This window comes from Colobus angolensis, unplaced genomic scaffold, assembly GCF_000951035.1.
Source record: "Colobus angolensis palliatus isolate OR3802 unplaced genomic scaffold, Cang.pa_1.0 Scaffold190, whole genome shotgun sequence".
Classification (NCBI taxonomy): domain Eukaryota; kingdom Metazoa; phylum Chordata; class Mammalia; order Primates; family Cercopithecidae; genus Colobus; species Colobus angolensis.
The window spans coordinates 383,315-384,600 of NW_012115044.1; the positions used below are offsets into that span (position 1 = coordinate 383,315).

Consider the following 1,286-nt stretch of genomic DNA (forward strand, 5'->3'; position numbering starts at 1 on the left):
GCTATTACTGGCCACAGAGTAATAGATAAGTAAGTGATAATTAGATGTTTCTTGGTCCCCTGCAGATGGTGTGGACCTCAGGGTCCTGAAACCTCATAGGCCCCAACTGACTTCCCTCCACAAAATCCACGACCCTCATGTTGGGCCCATGGCTATCTGCACACAGCTATTGCCACATTATCATGTACTTGTGTGTCTAGTTTTTGTTTTTCTTTTTAAAAAAATATTGCCTCTTTAGATGGATTTTGAACTCTGAATTCATAGAGGTCATGAGTTCTTCTTCATTTAAATTCCCTACTATATGTTCTGTGTAGTGTTGGGTGCTCAGTATTACATAATAAATTATTGCTGAACTTATTAGTCTTATAACAAACTCTCCGAGGACATGGCCTTTTATCATGTACACATACTATATATAGACAGATGATCAAGAAAGAAACAACCATGATAGTATCTTTCACTCCATACATCTCAATATATCCTGTTTTCATAGTCAATCTATGTCTGCGTCCTGTCTATATGTCTCACATTTTCCTCACCTTCTCCATTCCCATGGCCATGTGCCTGCTTCAGTCTTCAGATTAAGATTCTTTAAAATCTCCTCACTCACCTCCACTTCTAATCTAAATATGAAAAACTTGCACGACTATGGGGAAGTCACCTAACCTCTATAAAGCCCATTTCCTTATCTGCAAAAAGAAATAATAATATTATAATAGTGCACAGAGGTAATGATAGTGAATGAGTGTCTGTAATAACTGAATTGAAAATGCCTCGGAATAAAGACAGCTGTGCATCTCATGTGATCCCACAATACTGTGTGTGCATGGTGATGGCATCTAACAACCATGTTGGCTGGTCCACAGAACAAACAAAAAGATGGGGTTTTTTGGTTTTTTTTTCTAATTTATTGAAGGCATACCCCAATGACGCCAATTCCTTCACCACTGCTACTTCGCAGGTAGATCTGTTCCTTGGTTTTCAAATTCAGAAAGATCAGTTGGTTCCCAGCTATGTATACTGCGATACTGTTGTCCAGAAGTTGTAGGTTGGCTCGCTTTCTACAGTCATAACCAAAAGAATATCTGAGGAAAAGTTACTAAGGAAAAGAAATGAAAAACAATACCATCCCAGGGATTGGAAAAGTGATAAAATAAATATATTTTTAAATCTATACTCTTAGATGAAGATATGAGGTTGAAGTAGTTGAATTTTACCCTGAAACTCATGATTTTTCTATGTATTACTAGCATTTTTTTTTTTTTTTTTTTGAGACAGAGTCTTGC

General features: G+C 36.9%; 1 protein-coding gene and 1 long non-coding RNA gene across 2 annotated transcripts in view; one reads left to right on the plus strand and one right to left on the minus strand.

The window, feature by feature from the left end:
* The window catches only part of CFAP44 (cilia and flagella associated protein 44), a 150,807-nt gene that overhangs the window by 126,523 nt on the left and 22,998 nt on the right, over positions 1–1,286 (minus strand). The window contains exon 5 of the mRNA XM_011940574.1: positions 923–1,085. Coding sequence (XP_011795964.1) covers positions 923–1,085 — 163 coding nt within the window. The remainder of the gene's footprint in view (positions 1–922; positions 1,086–1,286) is intronic.
* Positions 1–1,286, plus strand: part of LOC105510688 — a 31,206-nt gene that overhangs the window by 14,395 nt on the left and 15,525 nt on the right. The gene's annotated exons all lie outside the window — the stretch shown is intronic.